At 36.8% G+C, this 20844-nt stretch overlaps 1 protein-coding gene across 10 annotated transcripts in view; it reads right to left on the bottom strand.

The window, feature by feature from the left end:
• Positions 1–20844, bottom strand: part of HERC4 (HECT and RLD domain containing E3 ubiquitin protein ligase 4) — a 36731-nt gene that overhangs the window by 12508 nt on the left and 3379 nt on the right. For 5 of the 10 annotated variants that reach the window (XR_012587414.1, XM_074590009.1, XM_074590013.1 and 2 more), the window contains exons 4-17: positions 18573–18732; positions 17054–17130; positions 14632–14853; positions 13029–13120; positions 11874–12182; positions 9928–10058; positions 8753–8913; positions 8314–8390; positions 6137–6261; positions 5544–5603; positions 4902–5013; positions 4376–4565; positions 3103–3275; positions 1011–1133 (exon numbers count right to left, since the gene is read on the bottom strand). Coding sequence is in view for 9 of the 10 variants with exons in the window: in XM_074590009.1 (XP_074446110.1) it covers positions 1011–1133; positions 3103–3275; positions 4376–4565; positions 4902–5013; positions 5544–5603; positions 6137–6261; positions 8314–8390; positions 8753–8913; positions 9928–10058; positions 11874–12182; positions 13029–13120; positions 14632–14853; positions 17054–17130; positions 18573–18732 (2012 nt within the window). In the remaining variant the exon portion in view is untranslated. The remainder of the gene's footprint in view (positions 1–1010; positions 1134–3102; positions 3276–4375; positions 4566–4901; positions 5014–5543; positions 5604–6136; positions 6262–8313; positions 8391–8752; positions 8914–9927; positions 10059–11873; positions 12183–13028; positions 13121–14631; positions 14854–17053; positions 17131–18572; positions 18733–20844) is intronic. The other 5 variants (XM_074590014.1, XM_074590017.1, XM_074590018.1 and 2 more) reach the window with 1 other exon arrangement.

Here is a 20844-nt window from a genome sequence, read left to right as displayed (position 1 = left end):
ACCTTCACTGGCATACCCTTCTCTGTTCCAAATACACAATCTGTCTCTAATGCCAAGGCCCTGCAATGCTTATCCCTGGCTTCTACATCTCACTTAGTACACCACCCCTCTTAGCTACCAACACCAGCCCTCATCACACACCCATTATTGTTTTCAGACAAGCCTGGCTGAAACAAACGTCTGTCATGACTGCCAAGACTGACTCATTATTTCTTTTATGCTCCCAGCCTCCCTGCTGTTGTTATTTTACATTGCAATTTTAATTCTTTGGAAGACAGCATCACTTGCTTTGTATTCATAAAATACAGCAAAAGTAGGTCTCCCAAGTTCAGGACCCTCCAGGTACTGATGCAAAAAAATTAAATTTAGGTGGCTAGAGAAAGCATATTAACTTACTCAATATTCTTTCAAAGCTTAAGTCAAAGAACCATGTGGTAAAATCCTAACTCGCTACTTCTCAGCGGAGTCATTAATTTACTCCCACTTACCACTCCTCTGTTTACAGATCCATGAATTAGTTATCTCAGTTCTTGTTGCTATACTCAAAAGTAGAAAACTATATTAGTTATCTGTCTCCTGAAACTCCCTATTATGCTTCTAGACTTAGTTTTCCAAGACAGTTTCAGCTTACTCATTGACTGAACCTATCTTATATAGTAACTCAGGTTATTCTGGATGTTTTCCTATCACGAATTATCACTTTCCTAACTTTTTTGACATGGCAAGTCTCAAGTGACAGCATTCTAAATCACCTGATTGATAGAGATTAAAATGTTGAACAGTCTCAGTCCTAAGAATGATACCCTACAAGCAGCACACATGGTTAACAATTTTTCCTTAGCTAGTGCCTGATGCAAGATGAGTCTATTCAGCATTAGTGATCTGTGAAGATATTTTTATGAAATGAAAGTGCTCGTATTTAGAGAATCTACAAGCTTCTAAAGGGACAAAATCAAAATAAAACATGGGGGGACCCCACAAAATACGAAGCAAAAACCAACACAACTTACCATTCCAAATACCTGCTGCTGCTGCTGGACCCAGCTGAAATAGTCATTTCTGATATCGATCAGATCTTGTATCTCATGAATGTAAAATCTGTCATACTGTATAACTTGTCCTCTTTCATTTACCTGAAGAAGTGCAATTAATTTTTTTTATTAGCACTTTATATAACAGTTTTCAAAAGGACATTTTCCATATTTTTCAAGCATTTGATATGTCAGCCACAGATACCCATATACTAAATAAAATTTTCTAGAAAAACAACAGTGTCTACAGGAATGCAAAATACAATGTTAAAGACATGGGATACATGGATTATTCAGAATCCCATCAAAGATGCAAAGGAAAATAAGATCACGTGAGCATCCAGCATCGCACAATACAGTGCTGCCACTTTGAAACATCATACAATCTCACAGGAACAATGATAGTCATGTATACCATGGAACAAATACTTGTTCCTGTATTTGCACAAGTTTAAGAACTATGATTCGAGAACTTTGTTCTTAATAACAGTATGAATACTATCTCTATTACCCATGACCAGAGGAACAGTTTCTACTTAAAAATGTTAAGCTTAGAAAGAGATACGTGGAAAAATAACTTTCTATAAAGGCTTCTCTCTACAGCATAATTTTAATCCAGAAGCATCCATACTTTTCCTAACACACACTTCTTTTCCCAAGGACTGTTAAGCGCCGTTAACTACCAAAAGAGCAAGATCCCCAATTCTGTCTTTATATAGAATACATATACAAGAACACATAATCCAAGAACACATATACAAGAACACATAATCCAAGCCTACTTTTCTCAAACATCTCCCCCACCATCCCCTACCCCCAAACCACCAGATACTAAATCTGTCAAATACCTCAGATGTGTCACCCTATTTTTTCCTCTACTTTAGTCCATACCAGCTAAATGTTAAGACTATACCAATAGAAATAGCTCGGCAGCAGGGTAGGTAAAATTTAACTATTTCTACTATGTAGCTACACAGTAGTCAAAGTTGGATTTAAAAAAAAAAAAAAAAACAAAACACAAACTTGGGAGAGCACATTAAAATTCTACAATTACCCAGGAGGCTTTAAGATTTTAAGAGCAACTTCAGGTGTTAAGATTTACAGCTACTGCAAGCCTGAGCAGTGACAGAAAAAGGTAGGAAAATAATAATTTATTATATAACAACAGCTTTCCGTATGGGAAGCTGCAATGGACATCTAGCACTTCTAACATAAGATAATTACTAACAGTGTTATTCTCAGCCTTAATTTGATGGTCTCCATAAAGAATAGCTGAGCAAACCATAGCATATAAATTCCAACTTCCAAAGCAGAAATCTTCACCATTCTTTCTGACAGCTTGGGAAAAAGGGCTGTGACATACAGCACACAAAGCTCCAATTTAGATACCTGTGCCCATTTTGCTAGATTGTACAAATACACTACTTGACCAGCACCTTAAGGAATGCCTAAAATGTTCTTTTAGCATATAAACACAAAATGCTATAGGACCAGAACAAACTACTGAGGGAAAAAATAGGGGGTGAGAGGGGAAACCTCAGCAGCAATTAGATAATACACTGTGAGGTGCGCAGTCCGGTTACTCCAAATGATTTAGGCTATTTTTGTTCAAAGTTCATAAATTCACTAGTTTTCATGAATTGTTACAATACTAACAAACAGAATAAGCAAATCAGAAAATCGTTTATCTTGAAAGTTTGAATCAGAAAGTTTGTCTTGGTAAAACCATGCAGATCTTTCCTGTTCAAAATATAGCTTACTCTTATCTTCCATTTGTGATCTTGCTATCATTTCAAGATAAAGAGGCAATTCTTTCTGACATACCCTCACAGATGCAACTGACTGGGGCAGTCTGCATTCACAAAAAAATAGGTAATTCCATCACCATGTCAGATTGGAATCCAGAATTCCAATGGTTCATTGGTCCAGATGGAACAACTACAGATATCTCTGTAGATGCAAGTCTAAGTATTTAAAACTCTTTAGTAACTTAACTTCTTTTAACAACTATACAGTACACAGACGCTGACAAAAACAAACAGATAATTGGTTGAAATTGAGGTAAACATACTCTATGCAGTATTTCCAGAACTCTAAAAGCCGTGTGTAGAAAATTGGTAAGTATTCTTCTTTCAGAAGCCGGAACGCCAATCTTGCACAGCTTCAAGAGGTGGACTACGACATCCTTGTAGAGTTCCACTATCTTGAGGAACAACGGAGGTTCAAGTACAGACCACCAATTCTCTGTCAACAAATGGTGAACACACAAACTGAGTACTTGCCACTGCAACATTATGCTATCCTTTTAACTAAAAAATATGTTTTGCTAGAAAGCATACTTGTCAGTTACCAAAGATTCTCAAAAAAAAAAAGTTTAACACAGCAAGAGTGGTGCAGACTTTTAAACAACACACTACTGTTTGTATAAATAATGAAACCTCTATTCAAGTGCTCTATTGTTACATACCAACTCTTTAAGTCTGTTCATCCAGACTACACCACAATATCACAAAGTAACTTTTGACATAAAAACCAGATGGCTCAAATCCTGAAACCCTGACTTAAGCAAACAGTCTTGAGAGCAACGGAAAGTGAAGCAACACAAAAAAGGAACTACAGTTCAAAGAAACAATCGGTTTGTTTTCCTTTACAGCAGACAAGCTCTTTACTCTCACCAAAAACTACTGAAGAACACAAGAGATGGGTTACAAGGCAAAAAATAATTAAGGAAGAAGAAAGCACCCTCTCAAAAAGATACCAATTAAGAAGGAAATATCCTGAAACCTCAACTCTTTAAGCTGAATTTCAGGTGACAGAAGTCACAGTAAGAAGGTGTAACGACGCAGAGTTAAGAAAATAGAGCTATTATCAGCTGCATATTTGAAAACCACAACTTAGGGTCAGTGAGAAAACATGAACCTCTCAAAGAAACAACACAGGTGCTGCAATCGAAACAAAGACAATTTAACATCTGCTCTGCAACACTTCTGTAAATTGCTTAGAGCTTGTTAGCTGTCTGACCACATACTTTTCACTTTGAAGTGTGAAGACATATATCAAATACAATGAACTACACAGTTTAATTCCTCCCAAATGGAATCAGTCCAAAAATTACAATACCAGATGAATTCATACGGACGGCCAGTTAGGTCACCCGGGAGCAACAAAATAGCTGTTTTCCTATGCATCAAGCAATGTTAACCCCTAACTCTTCTCAGCAGGGAAATCTATAGAACTGTAAATACACAGTAGGTGTTGCTGAGATCACATCTTCACTCATGGAATTTCTATACATTTTCATCTGGAGAGTCTTAGTTTTAACAGTACAGTATTCAGTTTCTTACCAAGAACTTTCAGAGGAGCTTTTTCTAGGTTCAGAATAGCTGTTCCAAAAGGAATAGCTAACGTTGTGAAATTGTTTGGATCACTCATCAGTGGGCATTCTGGTAGAGTGAGATACAGCCTCAAAGCTTCAACATCTGGTAAGGAGCTGGTCAATTTGGGAATAAGGTTCTTTTCCAAACTAGCTGCCACCTACAGCACATCATAAAATTCAGTTTATTCTAATGTAATTGTGAATTCAAACAAATGCAATGCCCATCTAGATAAAAAAAAATAATCTAGAAAACAATCATCAAGAGTTTAAATTAGACTGTTACACATTTAGAAAAAAAGACAGTATTTTAAATATTAAAATATAGACACACACAATATACTCATGTATTACCTAATGGCACAACACAAAACTTTTTTTTTAACTCAGTAAAAAAAACTGATTAAAAAGGTCAGAGCAAGAATAACAATAGTATTTCTGAAGAGGTGTAACACCAAAAGATGATCCCAAACATAAGGAAAACATGCAGGACAAACCTGTTGCGATATATGAGCGTGGTCAGGCTGTATAAGTTTGTGAAATAGTAGTCTAGCAGCATTCATATCAACCCCTGAGAATCTAGCACTGGTTTTGTAATGATCATCATTGCTGCAGCAAGAAAAAAAATACAGAGAAGACGACTGAATCCTGTATTCTCAGCAACTCAAAAATTTCTTCCACCTTGAATTTTTAGCCCTACTTACTAAGGAATTAAAACGTGAGAAATCAGGCTTCCATTTCTCATATGACCTTTGAAGCAACAACTGGAAAAAAACACCCCATCTTCGCTAACTGCAAGACAATTGTGTAAAAACACTAGGATCTAAACCAGCCCGTGCAATATATTCCCCTTGAATTATATATAACCTGTGGCTGAGAAGTAATGAGTTTTGCTGGCTTACATGGTAGCAGCCAGGTGGCACACACTTCCAAAGACGGGCCAAAGATACGCTGCACGTGGGCCAGCTGACAAACCATATGGCAGTGAAGGAGCTATAAGTTTAAACTGCAGGTATCAGCGTAACAGTAAGATAAGGAAATACTGGAAAGGTTTTAAGAGTTGAAACAAGAGACACTAGGAAGGTAGCCACCATTAAGTCTGTTCACAGAAATACTTGTTTAAAAGCCTGACCACTTACCTCAAAGCCAAAAAGCTCCCATTCAGGCACCCAGCTGAGGAGAACGTTCCATCAATTTCACTGAAATTGTTCATATGAAATAAGTTACATTTATTTTGTTTTCTTTTTACAAATTAGCATTCGCAACAAAAAAAGGATTTAATCCCTAATAAATTACACTGTACAAAGGATAGAACTCTGACTTTAGTATTACTAAACAACACTAGATAAAACCTACATTCAAGACTCAATTCTTAAGACAGCTCGTATTAAAGCAAGTCTTGGAATTTGTTTATAATTTCTTTGCATCCTCCTCTATTAAAGTAGAAGCAATAATCTTTACATTGTTCTCCTATTCCTTTACATTCCTTACCGTTATTTTTCAATGTTCAACTTAACTTTAAGCTTATATAGTCATCTAACCTGTGACAGAGATGACACAGACTAAAGGATCTAAACTACTTGATAAGCATGACAACGAAAGCACAGCAAAAGCTCTGCATGTAATAAATTCAGCAATTAAAAATAGCTTGCTATGTACATACAAAACCACATTAATGCCCAATTAATAAGTAAAATTATAAAAGACAACTTCTTTCCTCAACATCACTCACTTAGCTATCTCCAGGGGAAGTCTTCCAGATGGGAAAGTCAGCAATCTTTGAATAAACGTTTCATTCACAGTCCAAATCTGCTTCAAAAAGTCAGGATACCTAAAATCATCTGGTGGCACCATGTTCTAAATTTTAAAGAAAGCATAAAGAATCAGGCGCACAAAATTGATTTCCAGAAGAATCAGTTGAGCTCTTTTACCTATTCTTTGTCTGACATTTTGCCTACCCAGACTATTACTGTGAAATAAACCCAAGGATAAACTTAACACACTGTAGCAGTTCTGCATTCATTACCAAAGCAGAGCATAGGCTAAAACTGTTAATTGACACCACAGCTTACTTCATGGTAAACTCCCCAAACATAAAAGTACTTTTCTAGAAGATGAACACTAAGGAAGCATCTCTTCTCCCTAGTCACTATGAGCCTGTCAGCTCGCTGCCAGGCTGGGAGCACACAGCCGTTCAATTTTTTGGACAGCTGCTCTCCCACCCCACTTCCATCAGACTCCTCTGAGAATGAATCATGTTTTTACTGCATCATCAGATGAGCTGCATTTTGATGTGCTGCTCATACCGAATGAATTCCAGTAAGATTTCTATAGTAAAGAGGAACAGAACCAAGACCACTGTTTTGAGTAGGAGCACTGGTTCAAAACAACATGGCAAATAGTACCAAAAATAAGGTTGAACTAGTAAAAGGAAACATATAGCTCCTGAGCGTGCAGTCTGACAGCCTGGCTGACTCAGCATAACGATGACTAGCTGTTGCCAAAAATCAGTACTTCTGATCCCATCCTACATGAGAATGATGATGAGACATACAGGATGAGAAACCCTCTCGCTGTTCCCCTTGTGCCCAGCAGAAGTGTCATTTAAACCCACAATGAAACGACTCAGGGAACTGAGCTGCCCACAAACTAACTTGAGAAAACAAACACATTTTGGCTGAAACCCCTTAACTGCCAAGTACGCACGTCCCAGGAGTACAGTACTTACATAACTTTGAAAGAATTCAATATAAGTTACTAAATAAACTAGGATGTACCAAAAGGGATACTTTTGCAGCATCAAAGTTCATCAGTTGCTCATACTTTTTGTACAGAATAAGCCACAATAACTGCATTAATACAGTCTCCAGTTCACCTCAATTAGCCACTTAGAATCTACTCCAGCAATTAGAAAATTGCACAAGAAAGTTTTTAAGAAAGGAGTTTTAATAGAGAATTTTTTAGCCTATATTATCAGCACTTTTTCCAGTCTACACCTGTTAAACAAGCTTCTCTCAAATACAGCAATAGTTCCACAACTCGAATAGGATTTAGAAAAAAAAAGTGCCCCTAGAAAAATTGTTGATTCTATAGAACCAGAACAGGCTGTGGGACAAAGGGTTGCTGCAAGCCTGACCTCTACTCAGTTTTTCCTGATAACAAACATGTTTCCCATTAAAATCTGTTTCCCTTTATGTTCAAATTAGTTTTTACCCCACATACTCAACTCTTGATGCTTCATTAATCCCTATGCTCTAGTATCTGCTGGGCTATATTGGAAATAGCCCCTAGACAAATCCAGTCATCTAGCTTCACCTTGTCTTTTCCTCTCAACTCATCCCCTAATAGCATTTCCTTTCCATCATACTCCCACGTTGTCATTTTTACTGTAAAGTCCTTCTAGACTTTTTTTTCTGTACTAGAATTGTCCTTTTAAAGCTTAAGTTTTAAGACTAGCATAAAACTCTATCACATAACAAACTATGTCACCACCTATCATTTTTAGCAGAAAGCTCCATTTGTTTCCTTATCATTGTGGTATGCTAAAATGGCTACAGAGCAGAAGAGAGCAAAGCTGCAGTGAGGAGTTACTGAGGAGGGCTGGGCAGAGGTGAACAACTCAAATATTCAATCACCTTTTCCTTTATGAAAGGAAAAGAACTGCAGTCATCCATCAGGAAAAAAGCTTATGCCAAAAAGCCTCAAGAGCTTACTGACAGCTAACACTCAGTAACCGGATCCGAGTCCTCCAACTACTAAATTGACTTAGTGCCTTGTGCTTCCACATTGCCCTAATGAACCCTACAATGTAGTCATGCACCTTCAATATGAAAGTCTTTTAAAATGCATCAGAAAAACTAAAATTTAACTTTGATAGGCTTTGGAACCAAAGTATATTTAATCTGTTACCTGTGGATAAAAGTAGTGTGCAAAACTTTGGTCCCCACCAGAGAAAATTCTCTTTACACAATAACACTCCTCACTGTCTGCAATAGGAATAAAAAACAGGCAACTGTGAAAATGTGAATTTGAGAAACAATGAAGACACTGCAATCAACACTCAATTAGAAAAAGGTTCCTTTATTACGTAGCCTCGCTGAAGCAAATCTTTGCAACAGCTAACAGCTCTAAGTTTTAGCTCTATTGCCAGCAAAGGACCTAACCCTTTATATGCACAAGTAAGCATGTATTTCCTACAGCAGAAATGGACTTCAGGGAATAGAGCGCAGCAAAACCAAACTGTTTGGAAGAAAGTGATTGTAGCCCACATTTAGTTTAAATCCCAAGATTTGCAAGACACTATAAAGGAAGAGAAAGCCAAGAATTAAATAAGCCAGATGTTGCTTACCTGTGGTTATCGGGCATTGAGTACTATAAGGAAGCCAGTTTCCTTTTACTGTGAAGGGACTCTTCCTGTTACTGGTCGTTCCTGTACCTAATTGCCCATTACCTCCGAGTCCAAAAGAATAAATTCTTCCAGATGAAGGAACAAACGCAGTAGTGTGCTGCCTAGGGCAAACAAAATTCAGTAACAAAAAACCTAAGCATTGTAACACGCTTTGGGCAGGCCAGCCTACGAATTGTGTTAAACAGTATGCTAAAGGTCCTGTAGGATCAAACGCTCCACTTCTCTATTGGCAAAGCACTGCTGCTGGCAACACTCCATTTATACCTCAATAAGCAATATTTTATTTTCATGGAAAAGTTCACGGAACGGAGATGCCAGGTTCTGCCTTGAACCCCTGCAGAGCCACAGTCTGACCTTTAGAGCATCTCTCTAGACATTCAGAAGTTTGAAGTTTTCTAGCAGATTGGCTGTATCTCCTTTCCCCTCCCATCCATCTTGACTCTAGACACCCTCTCTCCTATCAAAAGCCTGGGAAGAACCAGTACTGAATTTATGTAAACTATTAAAAGGGAACAGGTCCACTCAATGTCAACCAAACTGCTAGAAAGATAGGTTTACATTTATATATTCTTTAACTCAAACAACAAAGTGTTGCTTTTCTCATTTTGTCTTCTTAGAATGCAATTCTTTGGACAAGAGCACTTCCTTGTGTGCTGGAAACTTTTCTAACTTCTTGGGTGCTTGTATAACATACACAATAAAAACCCATTAGGAACTGGAAAGCCTACAGTATTACAGGTATTTCACAAAACAAGTTATGTTTCCAAATTTTACACTTATCCTCAGTGATGCTCATGGTACATCCCCAAACACACTTGTTCTTTAATGGGAAATTATAAAGTGACAGCAATAAACAATACCTTCACACTGATTATTCACGCTTTCCATTTAGAAAATCAGAGCCTCTCAAATAGTGTAACTTCCTTCAATTCTTCTATTGAATGTTTTTAAAATACCAGTAAGGTCTCTAAATATCTTTTGTTAGAGACCATCTTGTCTTCCCTAAGCACAAAGGATAACAACAAAACCCCACTTCGTATTGCAATATACATGAAGTCTTGTACAAAACAAGTTTTTTTATAAGATTCGTAGGGCTAGCATAGAAAAGATCTTACCTGCCACAAGTGATTTGCGTGACAACACTTCCCATGAGTTCAAAAACTTTCCTTGGGTTTATCTCATGGCTGGTAGAGTTATGACCCAACTGACCATAGCCTCCAGCTCCAAATGTAAAAACCCCACCTTCCTAAACAAATAAATTATTTGCATTAAAAGGACAGTATATCTCAGAACAAGAAACTTAACAGAAATAGTGGTTCAATAAATCTCCTTGTCTGATGGAATTGGAATTGTGGGGAAAGAAGAGAAAAATATACATGCACCAGAGGAGCCTGAGACACAGAAGGGTCACAAGCTAATTGCAGTTATGAAAATGCGGCACAACTATCAAGTATTACCTTAGCCGTGTTAAACTGCGTTCTTGTAATTTCCATATTATTATACAATAGTCCTGTCACTAACTTGTCTCATTAATAGATACTAATCCTCATTTTAACTCTTTTCCAGTTTTCTTGATGAACTACAAGAGCATATAAACTGACACTACTAAAAAAAAGTATACTTTGGCTTGTAAATTCTAAATATAAATTTTAAAGCAATTACCAAATAGGCAGCTGCCCTCCTCAAAGATGATGCAGAGTAGGACTGAAATAGTCAGCTTCATTATTTGAAATTGTAAGAAACCAGAAAATTTCAACACTGTCGTAAGGCAAGTCACTTTTTTTTAAAGTGTTTTTGATTAATTTAATTAAGAAATTAACCAAAAACTTTAATGAAAGAATGTCAAATCAGAAACACTTTCATAAGTTATACAACTTGCCTTACAACAACTTTGAAACTTTCCATTTTCAAATGCTTTGAAATTGTAAAGCTGTGTCTTTCAATTCTACTCTGCATCAGACTGGACCTCTGCTGGAAATCATCATTAAAATGGCAGCGTCATTGGCTGCAATGGCAGCAGAGAAAAACCAACAGCCTCATCCGCTGAATCAGGATAACAAACAGTGACAGGTTTTTCTGAATTTCAGAAGGACTTGAAGAATGCTCACACGTATACACAGTACTGTCTACAACAGATATCAATCAAGACCCCTCCTTCTGCAAGGCCTATCACGCAAGGGAAAATGGAGCTATACCAATGAGTGACATAAATAATTTGTCAAAACATTTACAGTAAAGTCATTATCTTAATTGAGTCCATCAGCTTTAAAGCAAGCTTGAAGTTAACTTCTGTACATTAAAAAGGAAAAACCAGTTAGAATACAAGTTACAGATTGCTGCTTTCTTTGCATTTTCTATTTCCCTAACCTTGCACAATACATCAATATCAATCTTGGGATCACAAAGTTGCCACATCTTTTTCAGTCAAAGCGAGAGAATATTTCAGAAGAAAAAGCAATTGTTTATGAACAGTCTTTTCCTTTCACTGTAAAAAATTGTGTATAATCAACAAAAATAGGACCACGTTTAGGCAGATTGTATTCTTCAAAATAACTTTTAGCTTGTTACAGTGTAAAAATTCAAGCTAACACATTAAAAAGCACCCCCACATTTTCCAAAACTAAAGAAACACAGATTTTTTTTCTTCAGAAACGAAACAGTAAAAATAGTTACTTCCAAAATTCTAATGCCTTCTACAACAATACTCTGAATTCAACAAATTCAGACATTAAATGCTTTTTTTCCCAAATCGGCCTTGAAATAAATGACCAACTTTTCATAGAACCTCACATTTAATAGTTATAGTGGATTATGTAAATATTCAATTTCTTCTGTTGGTTTGCCAATAGTATGTAAATAGCTGCTGCGCAACAGCAGCCAGAGAGAGGAGTGACAACACACGAGAGCAACAACTCTGCAGACACCAAGGTAAGTGAAGAAGGAGGGGGAGGAGGTGCTCCAGACACCAGAGCAGATTCCCCTGCAGCCTGTGGTGAAGCCCATGGTGAAGCAGGCTGTCCCCCTGCAGCCCATGGAGGTCCACAGCAGAGCAGATACCCACCTGCAGCCCGCGGACCCCATGCCGGGGCAGGTGGGTGCCCAAAGGAGGCTGTGTCCCTGTGGGAAGCCCGTGCTGGAGCAGGTTCCTGGCAAGACCTCTGATTGCATGGAGACCTGCACTGGAACAGGTTTGCTGGGAGGACTTGTGACCCCATGGGGGACCCACACTGGAGCAGTCTGTTCCTGAAGGACTGCACCCCATGGAAGGGACCCACACTGGAGCAGTTGTGAAGAACTGCAGCCTCTGGGAAGGACTTACGTTGGAGAAGTTCTTCAAGAACTTCATGTCTCCCACAGGAGGGATCCCATGCTGGAGCAGAGGAAGAGCATGGATGGAAGAGTGGCAGACACAACCTGTGATGAACTGACCACAACCCCCATTCCCCATCCCCCTGCACCACTGGAGGGAGCAGATAGAGAAATCAGGAATGAAGTTCAGCCCAGGAAGAAGGGAGGGGTGAGGGGGAAGGTATTTTTGAGATTTGGGTTTATTTCTCATTACCCTATGCTGATTTGATTTGTTACACTAATTTCCCCAAGTTGAATCTGTTTTGCCCATGATGGCAATTGCTGAGTGATCTCCCTGACCTTATCTTGACCCACAAGCCTTTCATTATATTTTCTCTGCCCTGTCCAGCTGAGGAAGGGAGTGGTGGCACCTGGTATCTAGCCGGGGTCACCCCACCACAACAGCAAGTAGCAATTCACTATGAAAACTTGAAACAATCCCACACACCAATCCGCTCCAGCATTTAATTTAAATTCAAAATTAACTTGGTCTGATCAGTGATAACAGCAATGCCAGAGGCATTACAGTCAGAAAATAGCTAATCTCTTTAGGATACGCTAATGTAAATTTCAATATCTGCATAACTGTAATAATGCAACACGCACTGTCATATCAAAAATGCTACATGTTGTTGCATGCTCAATTTCACCAAATCTGACAAAAATTTAAAACTACTGAGAGATTTCTTGCATTTGGTAAGTTTTTTCAAATATTTAATTATTGTTCCAGTGTTTCCTCAACTTCACCCAACAAACTTTGCAGAAATTTTATTCAGAATTTTGTTTGTTATTTACTATTCAGGTAGCATCTTCTCCTGAAAACATTAAAAAAAAAATCAAAGCATGAACATATCTTTAAATATTGTACCTTTGTAAGGGCAGCAGTATGATCTTCTCCACAACATATATGAACAACTTTCTGCGTTCTCAGTGACTTTAACAACGTAGGAACGTATCTGTCTGAAAAGTTTAATACAGCAGTAGATGGCTCATTTTGAAAATAAAAATCAGAAGACAAATCACTTTGTTCATTTATTCTAATTTGGTTCCAGTCAAACAAGCACTTTAAATTTGTTAGCATATGCAATCATTGTGACGGAGTTCATATATATTTGAGATGGAAGTGTTATTACAGAAAAACAGAGAGACTCCTAATCTGAAATTTTTGCTACTTTGTAGCAAATATTCTCATTTTCACCAGCATAGGATGGTATGTAAATACATAAACCACGGAATATGGAACAGTACATTAGACCTGCCATTGGCCATGAGAAAAGAAAAAAGTGACAGTTGTTTTGAGTTGTTTATGTGCTTCATGTTTTTAAAGCGTTCTGTAAGCTGGCATCAGTTGGTCATAGTTCAGTATTACTAAACGTATAATAGAGGAATGGAACACTGAATAATTAGGAAGCACAACTAACTTCCCTCCATCACCAGAACTAATCAGCTTTGTCATTCAGCTGCACAAAGGCAAATTTTTAAACGTTAATGCTAATGTCTTAAAATTTGTCAGGTATGTTAAGAGGCCTGGAAAAAGCCCTATCGAGACACAGAACAGGGGTCTTACTGAGAAGTGATGCTATATAAAAAACTGGGGTCATACATATTCCAAAGAATACGTAGAAGCAACTGAAGACTCCCAGGAAAATTTGATTTTTGAAAAGTATGTGTAACTTTCTTATTACACGAGTGTGACCAGATTTAAAGCATTAATTCAGATATGCATTTTAACTACAACACATTTTTCTTATTTTAAATGGTGATGAGAACAATGAACCAGTGAGAAAATCTGAATTCATGCAACTAGCTATAAATTATTCTATACTAAACTGTCTATTACAGGGACCTGATAGCCTATACTGCCATCTTGGAGCCCTGCATGCAGATAGTGTGCATGGAAAGTAATACAACTAACAAAGAAACAATTTTTTGTCTAACCCAAACACTTGCTTAAAATCATTAATGAGTATCAACACCCTAGTAGAGGAAATTTTGGAAATGGTTAGCTGAAAATTGTGAATGATTATCAGAAGTGGCCTGAGAAAGGCAGATACCCACATGGCAGTAAAACAATGAAGATGCCTTAAATGTGTCTACTAAGGACAACCAAATAGTTTTGACAGATTACTGGTTTTGTCAAGCAATTTCATCCATGTAAAATTCAGTTCAAACTGTAACTACTGCACAGTATCTTAATTCAATCCCATTCAGAAAGTTTAAGGCACAGAAAAATCTAGAATAGGGAAAGAAAACAAGTCAAGCTGGCTAGAATTTCAACACGCTATCAGAATTTTCACTACAAAACAGTTGAGGAAAAAACTCCCTTTTGCAATCTCATGTGACATCAGTGCTCTCTGACAATACTCAGCAGAAGTTGGTTCTGTCCGTTTCTTTTCTAGTAATACTTCTGTCTTTACATTCACAAACCAAGACCTGCAGCTTGAAATTTTACTGAAATAATATTTACTTACCATTGTCATCATTAAGACCCAGCTGCCCAAATTTGTTGCGTCCCCATCCAAAAATGGCTCCAGAAAGAGTCAGTACAAAACTATGAGCTCCTCCTGCTGCAATCTGTGCAAAAGGGATTCCCAGCAAAGATTTAATCACATGTGGGGAGTTTTGTTTTTTATACTCGTAACCTAAGCCCAGTTGGCCATATTTATTTTGTCCCCAGGAAAACACTTCACTTCCTGTTTAAAGGGTGAAAAAAAAAAACAACAAGAAATACAATCAATATAGTTTAATTATATAAAGTTTATCTACTGTAAGAAAAGCTAGAAGTTAGACAATGACTCTTCAAATATTTTTGAACTTGAAAATGCATACAAATTACTGACTTCTGAAGCTAAGCATTCTCATGTAATTTGCAGACATTCAACTCAAATATTTAATCAAACTGAAAGTATTTAAATCACATTCAAAACCCTCAAAACTGCTCTTAACGTTCCTGTTTCAACAGTGTTAGATGAGTTTGGTTATTACTAAGCAAGATGCTGTTCCATCCGGAGTTCCACTACTGCTTACATTTTTGTGCAGAGATCTTGCTCAAGTTGCATACTGGACACGCAAAAATTTCCAATTCCCAATCACAAGCCTCATTTAAGCTTTTGTATGGTAACATACTTAGTTTTCACATATAACTTGTGGTATATATTTTAAATTCTAAAATGTTGTATTAATTATATGACGAATGAAGCACAAAGTTTATAATGTCATTTGACATCTTATAGAGAAAAAAAAAAACAACAACATTTTGAAGAATCACAAATTGGAAAGCTATTTATGCTAAGATTGCCTCCAAAAGAAAATGTTCTACTGAACAAGCAACGTTTTGCCTAAGTATTTACTATCCTAAAGATCAACACATAATCACAACAAACTTTTGCTTTTGCTGATGTGATACATTTCAAACAGTAGTTTCCTATGCCACTCCTACCTTCTTCTATCCAATAACAGTTTTATCAAGATGGAAAACAATGAAACCCATCCCCTGGGGTACAGGTCCCTCACATTTTATTTATTTATTTATTTAAACAAAAACCAGCAAAAACCCCAAACCAAACCAAAACCAACCAGACAAGAAAAAAACAAAACCAAAACACAAAAACCCATATTGTTTTCATATAAAACAATCTTCCTAACACCAAAGAAATACTATGCCAATCATTTATAATCACAGGAACAATATCCCATATATAAATCTAAAAATATTATGAAGTCTCCCCTCAAACTGCCCAATTCAAGTAAGTTCGTCCCATTTTCCTCCCTGTGTGGGTCTATTTTTAAGGCCATCACCTTGCTACATTGCAAGTATTTCTCCAGGTTCTCTTACAACCAGGAAAAAAAAGAAGAAAACAACAAAAAGACAGCCTGCAATGCACGTGAAGAACAGAAACAGAGAGCTGCAAATCCATGAACCGGCAATAGGATAGTGATGCTGTAACTATTTAAAACACTGAGTGAATGTTAAATTACAAACTCCTATTACATTCTTGCACCTTTGACCAATACGATGCTTAACAGCATGATTCTGATACTCCCCACATTCCGTCTGCCAGTCCTGAGAACAAAGGAATCTCACTAGGTTGTAATGGTAAAGATGCCTGGGAATACACAATGGTACTGAAAGCACTCAATACGAGCCCATGATGTGTCACATACAGAATTAAGACACATATAGTCAGTATAAACTGTTATATTTAAAGAAAAAGAAACACTGTCAAACTTTACAATCTTTCTGTAATCCTTGTTTTGAGTTTCTAAGTTTCCATGAACCCCATCCAGCAGCCATTTCTTCCAAATGGAAGTTTTGGCACGATTCTCCTTTGCCACAATGAAACAAACAAGCAGCAAATTTAAATTCATATTAGTTTCTGCACAGTTATACTAACTAGCCCCAGCAAAATTTTCAAGACAGAGGTTTAAACCTTTCAAAGGTAGGTTATAATATGACATTACATTTTAACTATAGAAGCACCAACAGAACAGAAAACAGAGAAGCAGACAAGGAAGTCATTGCCTGCAAGCCTCAGTAACTTGAAGTTACAGGATAAAATACACTAGGGACAAAGCAGCATGCCAGCAGGATGAAAAAGAAATGGGACCAACAAAAGGAGAGAAACTAAAATGAATTTCAAAAGGAACATACATGAAAGCAAGATGATAAAAAGCAAAAAAGCGTAACAAAAAAAAGCCATAACATTTGTTTGTACATTTATTTTTTAAATTCAAGCTTCCATCATTAAAGTACACTTCCCCTATCAACATGAAATCCCATCTGTGCATGTTTTAAAAAAAACATTTCCTTTTTAAAAAAGACAAAATAAATGTTGAAACATTTAGAATTACCTAGTAAGAAATCGCACAAAACTTCAGAACCATTTGGCTTACCTTTTGAGAGTGCTAGCGAGTGACAATAACCACAAGCAACTTGAACAATTTGTATCTCTGACAAGCTTTTAATATTTCTATTGGGGTAAGAAAACAGAGAAAGGATTAAGCTACTAGGTCATGGTATGAAATACAAAGTCATGCTAAAGGGTAATATACAAAAAGTGAATCCTTTTCACTGAAGTAAATATGAAACTAACATAAATAACCTAACTTTAACTACAAGCTATTCAGTAAAGTCTTAAGTCAAAGCTGCTTCTTTTCTAACAGTTTCAAGGACAGGATCTGTCTTATTTTCAAATTAATAAAGTCAGTAAAAGACCATAATGAAGAATTAGGGAGGTTCGTGTGCCAGGAAGGAGATTTCACACAGCTGAATGAAGGAAATGAATACCTGATGCAAGAAGAAAATGATTCTTACTTTCTAGTTTCCAAACAAAAAAAGGTTTTACAATTTTCTTCATATCAATATTACATATAAACCCTGAATTACTCTCTGTTAAAATCTGAACAACTCAATTTTTATCTCCATCAACATTAACTTCAACAAAAACTTCAGTTTACAGTGCTATTAAGGATTGCACAGTATTATAAACAAGTTGCAAATACACAAAGATGTGCATTAATTCTAGTATGCTTTCAACTTTTGACGAGAAAAAACAGGAGCTTCTAAAAGGCCTGGGGGCTTTTAAATTTGATACAGAAATAAAAAAATCCAACATATTATTTATATCTTTCATATTTATACATGTGTCACAGATAGCCATGATAAACTTATGAATGTCCAAGATATTGTTACTTTTGTATGCCTTTTTCCTACATAAAAGACAAAATTAGAAAACCTCCAGCTTGCAAAGATAGAAACTTACTGCTACAGACAGTTCCACTGATTTCAGTGAATCTACTCATCACAGTAAAAATGTGGACTTCAGCTAGCTGCAATGCTTACAGCATTCTGAAAACAAACAAGTGAATCTGGCTAGCATTCACTTTTATAACCAGAAGGCATATCATTTGATCACAGCTAAAAAAACTTTGAGGTGAAAACTGAAGTACGAAGATCAGATAGCAAGCGCGCCTCCTTCAAATATACTCCCACAACTGGTTTTGGAAATTTAACATTCTACTTTTCTTTAACTCCTCTTAAATGGCAGTTATCAATCCCCCATTTACATTCTTAAAATACCCAGCCTACTTTTCCAACATAACTCCCATTCTTAGTAGGTGACTATTTAAAAAAAAAAAAAAAAAAAAAGGGAAAAAAAAGAGAAGAACGAAAAAGAAAAAAGAAGGAAAAAATCCCAACAAACCAAACCAAGCAAACCCATAAGACATTTCTCACATAATTTGACTTTTGAGAAAGGAAACTGTCTACAGCATGCAAGTGCCATAGCTAAAGTACACTTTCTAATGCGTGTTTTTAATTATAACAGCAGAATAGCTTAACCAATGTGATTTGAGCACTTTTTTTTTTTTTTTTTTCAAAAAAATAACTTATTATATGCTAATTATTTTTAACCTGGGCACTCTGATGCATTCCTCTGTTCCTGGCAAGCCAAGCTGTCCATCAGTAGCCAGACCCCAAGCATACACCTGACCTTTGTCATTTAATGCAAGAGTGTGGGCTTCGCCACATGACACAGCTACAATATTTTGGGCATCCAGTGCACCAACATGCTCTAAAAAAAAAAAAAAAAAAACACACACACAAAAAAGTTAGTTCTTTTAAAAAAAGCAACTAACAAGCTAGAGTTCTCCAAGACCGTTACACTTAGCACTAAGATACCAATTGAAATTACACAGAACTAAGCCCAGAAGTCTCCCAAAACATCTTTTATTTAAAATTATAAGCATGCTATTCTAGGAGAAGTAAGTTAAATTTGACACCCCAGAGTAACCAAACAACAACTGTATCTGGAGCAATATACAGAAGTGCACAAAATCGGCAGCTTGATAATAATGGTTCCTTCTCATCTTGCCGTATGAAAATGAGTGCAGAAACTCAATTAACATTAAGGTCAAATAGATTACTGTCAAATGACTACACGTGTAGACATTATGTAAGAGGAAAACATTCCACCACTGCAAATTAAATTCACCTATTCATTATTAACAAAAAAGCTGGCAAAACAAGGCAGGGCAAATTAAAGACTAAAGCTACTGATTTTGCAATGAGCTACACAATGTCCTCTTTATAATGCAAAATACTGTAGAAACAGATCCCAAAGAGTAATTTTTCTAGATATACAGTGCATGCCTCTGAAGAACAAACACTAAAATATCTGTGATTTTTTTCCAGTAGCCTGCATCAATACCTTTAAATACATTTGGAAAAACTCAAAGTTTGTTTTCGTGCTTATGATTTGTGATCAGAAGTCTAACATTTTCATTTCAGCAACAGGAAAATGGAGAAATATCATCAGGGCCTGTCACTAAGGCTGGAATTTTCAACAGTCCCCTTAAGCAAGGGAACCTGCTTGGACATTTTATGCCCAGTTTTCAAACACATTAATTCCATTCGTGCAGAAGAATGTCACACCACTGAAAAAGGCTGTGTATCATCAATGTCACACGCACTGTAAACACAGCCTAGCATAGCCTAAGTCAACTTCAAAACAGTAGCTAACAGTATCTGCAACATGACAGGCACTCAGTTTCCAAAATAGAGTAACACAGGCAGCAGATACAAGGGGTTTTTTCATTTTTTTTAAACAGACGATCTGATTAAAGAGGTTATCACCCCAATTCAGGCCTGTTACGGCCTCCACAGCTCTGCCAGTGGAAGAGGTCATGTAAGCACTCTCCAGTTCAGGCAAGAGCATGCAGATTAGCTCAGACTATCTTCACCAGCAGCTAAACTAGCCAGGCTGACTTCGCCGAATATGGATTAAGGGACATTCACACAATCCCTATGGCAAGCAGAGCTCTGTGGGGAGGAAAAAGGGAAGGCACAGCTAAACAGTGCCACTGGTGACACGGAGGTGACAAAGACATGCATGCACTCTGTAACAAAATTATCTTCAGTTAGCAGAAATACACTCAAAAGAGGGCATATACCCATTTGTAAAGGTACTTGAGTATCTTTAGACTGCACAAGTAAAGTTATCCCAACGCATTGACTTCACATTAGAACGTTCAACAGTATTGTTAGTGATGTCTAGATGAAAGAAAAATTAGGGAGGAGGACATTACCATCCTCGTGACTGTTGTGTCTGAGCATGTTAAAAAAAAAAAAAAAAAAAGAGATTTATAGTAGGTTTTTGTCCATTACGTATGAAAGCTTACACAAGGCTATTTTAAAAAAACAAAACAAAAAATTAAAAGTCAGATATTTTTGTTGTAACTTTTAGATTTAAAAGACAATTCAGCATCATTTTCAAAGTGGGTAACAAGTATTCAGAGTAAGTTTGACAAGCTGAGTTTCTGTTCATGAAGCAGATGTTTGCACAGGATTAAAGTTTATCAGTTTTAATATCCGTTTACTGTTTCCCAGTAGAAGTCCAAATTAGTTCTAAAAAGTTACATATCAACTACACAAAAAAATCTTTACTTGGCATAAAATCTGAAAGTCTGAATGAGGGAGAGCTACTAAAATACTGCATAATGCCTTATTGCCATTTGAAGTATTTGTATCAACTATCGTGCCAAGTAACTTGTCAAATTGCTACAGCAGTGATCAGAATAAACTCCTACTAAGCCTTTTCAGCTTGCTTACGTTATGCCATGAGTACTGTCAGAAGTACCGTTCCCTATCTCAGTAGCACGCACGTATGACTCACGTGCCCAGCTCT

The sequence above is a fragment of the Larus michahellis genome, chromosome 6 (genome assembly GCF_964199755.1).
Source record: "Larus michahellis chromosome 6, bLarMic1.1, whole genome shotgun sequence".
Taxonomy (NCBI): Eukaryota; Metazoa; Chordata; class Aves; order Charadriiformes; family Laridae; genus Larus; species Larus michahellis.
The sequence above is the reverse complement of the archived record's forward strand: the minus strand, read 5'-3'. Positions and strand labels throughout refer to the sequence as shown.